The 4,405-nt window shown below is 65.9% G+C and overlaps 1 protein-coding gene across 1 annotated transcript in view; it reads left to right on the top strand.

Moving 5' to 3' along the window:
* The first annotated feature begins 339 nt into the window (after nucleotides 1-339).
* The window catches only part of ABHD17A (abhydrolase domain containing 17A, depalmitoylase), a 4,657-nt gene continuing 591 nt past the window's right edge, over nucleotides 340-4,405 (top strand). The window contains exons 1-3 of the mRNA XM_077760665.1: nucleotides 340-676; nucleotides 1,787-1,981; nucleotides 4,174-4,353. Of these exons, the coding sequence (XP_077616791.1) occupies nucleotides 345-676; nucleotides 1,787-1,981; nucleotides 4,174-4,353 (707 nt within the window). The 5' untranslated portion in view covers nucleotides 340-344. The remainder of the gene's footprint in view (nucleotides 677-1,786; nucleotides 1,982-4,173; nucleotides 4,354-4,405) is intronic.

Genomic DNA, 4,405 nt, shown 5'->3' with positions numbered 1-4,405 from the left:
GTGGTCCGGTTGGCTTTGGGTCGCACAAAGGGCACATGGGAAGTACCTGGATGCTGAGCTGGGCCCATGGGTCCAGGGGTGGAGGGTGGACTGGGCCGCGGGGAAGGCCAGGAGGCTTGGTGCAGACGAGATTGGGTCACTGCCTCCCAGCAGAGCCCCAAGGGAACCCCACCTCTCGCTTCCCCCTCCCCCCAGGGTTTCCCTCTGCAGGACGTGGAGAAGCAAGGCTGCGAGGCTCCCCAGGGCTCAGCTTGGACCACGATGGGGCTGGGCTGCGGCCTCCTAAGGGGGCTCTCGTCTGGGGCGGCGGCTGGGGGCTGCCCTCCCCCCTGCCCGCCNCCGCCATGAACGGCCTGTCGGTGAGCGAGCTGTGCTGCCTTTTCTGCTGCCCGCCCTGCCCCGGCCGCATCGCCGCCAAGCTCGCCTTCCTGCCGCCGGAGCCCACCTACTCGCTGGTGCCCGAGCCCGAGCCGGGGCCTGGTGGGGCCGGGGCCGCCCCCTCAGGGCCCCTGCGGGGCTCGGCCAGCAGCCCGGGCCGCTGGAAGCTGCAGCTGACGGAGCGCGCTGATTTCCAGTACAGCCAACGCGAGCTGGACACCATCGAGGTCTTCCTGACCAAGAGCAGCCGCGGCAACCGCATCGCCTGCATGTATGTGCGCTGCGTGCCCAGCGCCAGGTGAGCCTCCAGGCCCGACCGGCCCGACCACGGCCAGAGGGGCGGGAGGGGCAGACCGCACCGGAGGTGGTCCTCTCGGCAACAGGGGCCCTGGGGATTCTTGTGGCCAAAGGGGTGGCGGATGGGCTCCACGAAGAGCAGGCCGCGCAGGACCTTCCTGGTCCTTCCTGCCAGGTGCCCTGCCCTGTGCAGCCTGTCGCGAGGAGGGCCCTGGGGCTCAGGGCCGGTCTGGGTGGCCCTGTCTCACCTGCCTGAGGAGCCGCCCGCTTCAGGGTCTCTGTGCTCACCTGCCCAGGGAAGGGCTTCTGGGTGCTCAGTGAGGCCTTGGCATCCGCCTCGGGGCCAGGGCACTTGAGGCCAAGTCCGCCTCTTCGTTAACACTGACCTCGAGGCCTAGAAGCCTCTCTTCCTGGAGTACAGTAGCGGGAAAGAGGTGGGGCCTCCAAGTGTCTCTGCCTTTAGACAGACGGGGTCTGGGTTCAGATCCCGGTTCAAAGGGCAAGCTTTTACCTTTTACCTGGGCTGGGGCCCAGGGTGGAGGGAGAAGACGGGGAGTGCCCGGGCCAGGATCCAGCCTGTCGGGGCGATGTAGGCCAGGCCCGGATGGCCAGCAGCAGTGCAGGGCGGGAGTGAGTTTTGGAGTCGTGCTTTGTAGGAGGGGGAAGAGATGCTGGGGACGGGGATTGGGCTGGTTCATTTGTGGGGGCAAGGGTGGGGGCCAACTGACAAGAGGAGCAGCGGCTGTTTCATTCTCCAGAAGGTTCCAGGCAGTGGGCACATGTGCGTGCCATCCTTGGGTTGTCAGAGTCCCTCTAAAAGAAACGATTCCGGAAGGGAGAGCTCTTTCCCGCAGGGACGCGTGCGGCGGTCACTGGGACTCGCTGCGCTGCGGGCCCCCCTGTGCTGAGACCCTGACCAGTGGTCCCCTTTCACAGAGGGGGTGCTGAGGGCCCCGCTGGCTGTCCCCTGCCGCTGCCCAAGCGCACACAGCCAGAGGAGCCAGGCCACTTTGCGGCGGCAGCCACCTCTCTCCCGCACTAGCACCCTCGTCCATGGCGTGGCTGGGGAGCCTCCCTCACCCTCTGACCTGCCCTCCGCCCCTCCCCCCAGGTACACGGTTCTCTTCTCGCACGGCAATGCGGTGGACCTGGGCCAGATGAGCAGTTTCTACATCGGCCTGGGCACGCGCATCAACTGCAACATCTTCTCCTACGACTACTCGGGCTACGGCGTGAGTTCGGGGAAGCCCTCGGAGAAGAATCTCTACGCCGACATCGACGCCGCCTGGCAGGCGCTGCGCACCAGGTGAGCTGTGTGTGGGGCAGCGGGTGAGCACCCAGGGACTCAGGCCCGCCTCCTGGGGGAAGTCTTGTGGGTGGCCCTCGGGGGGAGGGGAGCCATCAGCAGGCAGCAGAGTGAGGTCTGGCCTGTGTCCCCTTGGTGTGGTGACAGGCGTGCTCATGTGCGGGGAGGTGGGGCAGGCTGTCTTCAGGTCTCCCCTCCCCTCCTGGGAGCCGCTTGTCCCGAAGGGGCATGGATGGGCTGTTCCTAGGGCAGTGGGGTCTCCGCCTGGAGGGGGGTGGATGGAGGACCTGGGCCCGGGAGGTGGGCTGTGAGCGCTGTAAGGAAAGACTCAGAGACCTGGGCCTAGTGAGTACTTGAGGTGCAGGAAGGAGTGGGGCTGCTCTGTCATGGTCCTCGGGGGCTGACCCATGAGGCATGCGTAGCCATTGACTGTGGTCTCCTCCTGGGGGCAGGGCTCCTCTGGGCCTGGAGAGTTCTGAAGGGTCCCAGAAGGATCTGTCAGGCAGCTCGATGTTCAGCACAGCCTTGGGGGCCAGTGGGAGGCTAGCAAGCAGAGGCACACACCTGTGTGCTTGGCCCAGGGTTTACTAAGGCCTTGGCCAAGCCCCCGTCCCCGGACACCCCCCCCCGCCCCATCCTGCTTATTTAGATCCGGGACAGCCCCCTTCTCTCTCACTGAAGCATACTTGCTTGGTCTCTGTGCCCAGAGAGTGCTTTGGAAGGAGGCCACCCTGACTCTGACCTTCCTGGACACGGTGCCTTGTCCACTGGCTTCTTGGGGGTGCTCCATCTCAGTCCTGCCTGCTCAACCTTCCCTGCCTCCCCACTTCCTGCAGGGACCAAAGTCAGCTGGGCCTGGGGAGGTGGGGACCCTGGTTGCCCAAGCGATGCACCAGGCAGTCCCTGCTGTGGGCCCCAGGGGTGGGGTCCCCTGGCACCACCCTGGCACTGGGGACCCAGCCTGGGCTGTGTGGTGCAGGTACGTGCTGCCCTCGGCTTCCTCAGTCCCTTGTGCTGCTCCCGTCGGCCGGTGGTGGCCGGCAGAATCACACCGCGTTGCGGGGTGAGGGGTCTGCGCTTTGTCCATCTAGCCCATCTGTCCTGCGGCCACCACTGTTCCCCAAAGACCTGACCCCGCAGGGGCAGAGTCCGTAGGCAGGCAGGAGGCTTGGGCCCACCTGATGACAGGGATCGGGGAGGCTGGGGAAGATTCGCTGCTCCGTCTGCCTCTTGTTTGTGTGTGAGTGTTAGGGCTGGACTGACCAGTGCTCAGCACAGCGGTGGCTTCGTGTCCTGGGAGCAGGCTGAGGAGGGGCGGCCGGGGCGGCAGGCAGGAGGCCAGGTGGTGTCCCTGAAGCCGGGGCCAGGCGTTGTTAACCTGGAGTGTGCAGGTGGCCCCTGCGTGCACGGGGAGGTGGAGGCTTGCTGCCGGGTGGGTTGCACAGGTGAGACGCAGCGGGGTGTCCCCTTGGTATATCAGGGTCCAGGTCTGTGGGCGGAGAATCATGGAGGCCTCCTATGTGGGGAGCGTGGCTCGTGGGTCCCCAGACAGATGGGAATGGGCATTTGGAGGCTGTGGAGCTGGCTTGAGGCTGGATCAGCTGTCCTGGGGGTAGAGGGTGAGGCTCAGGGAGGCATTGGNCCAGGTTGTGCCTTAGAGAAGGTGCCCCGGGAAGGAGGTGGTGCCCAGCAGCCTCTGTTCCTGCCCCGCCTGCACTGTGATAGGGTGGACATGCCCAACGCCAGGGGGCTGCAAAACAGCTAATAAATCAGGGGACGCGACTGCCCTGATTTCTCATGGCCGAGGGGATGGGTGAGGGATGCCCCGGGGAAGACTGGTCCCCTGTGGGGAACTGGGTGTGTCCCTGGGCAATTTTGTGTGTGGGAGGTTGTGGGGAGGAGAGCAGAAGAGGCCTCAGGGCCTGCCCTGCCCCCAGGAGCCCAAGCGGGGCCTTGGGGCTCTCACCAGGCGCACTGGGCATGCGTGATCCTAATTGGTACTGTTGGTGAAGCAGGGTGAGGGCCAGCTGTCACACCTACCCAAGGCCCTGCCTCCCTGCAGAGCAGATTTGTTCCCTAACGGGGACAGGCGTGGGGCCCAGCCCTACTGCCTGCAGGCTGTGAGGGAAGATGGGGTGGGTACTGCCCCAGGAACTTGTCAGCAGCCGTGGCTGACACTGCCCCACTGCCAGGTACGGCATCAGCCCCGACAGCATCGTCCTGTACGGGCAGAGCATCGGCACGGTGCCCACCGTGGACCTGGCCTCTCGCTACGAGTGCGCCGCCGTGGTGCTGCACTCTCCGCTCACCTCAGGCATGCGCGTTGCCTTCCCTGACACCAAGAAGACCTACTGCTTCGATGCATTCCCCAAGTGAGAGGGGTAGACGGTGGGGGGGAGGGAACGGGAGGGGGGGGGTTTGGCG

The sequence above is a fragment of the Crocuta crocuta genome, unplaced genomic scaffold (assembly GCF_008692635.1).
Source record: "Crocuta crocuta isolate KB4526 unplaced genomic scaffold, BGI_CrCroc_1.0 scaffold443, whole genome shotgun sequence".
In the NCBI taxonomy this organism is placed as follows: Eukaryota; Metazoa; Chordata; class Mammalia; order Carnivora; family Hyaenidae; genus Crocuta; species Crocuta crocuta.
The sequence above is the reverse complement of the archived record's forward strand: the minus strand, read 5'-3'. Positions and strand labels throughout refer to the sequence as shown.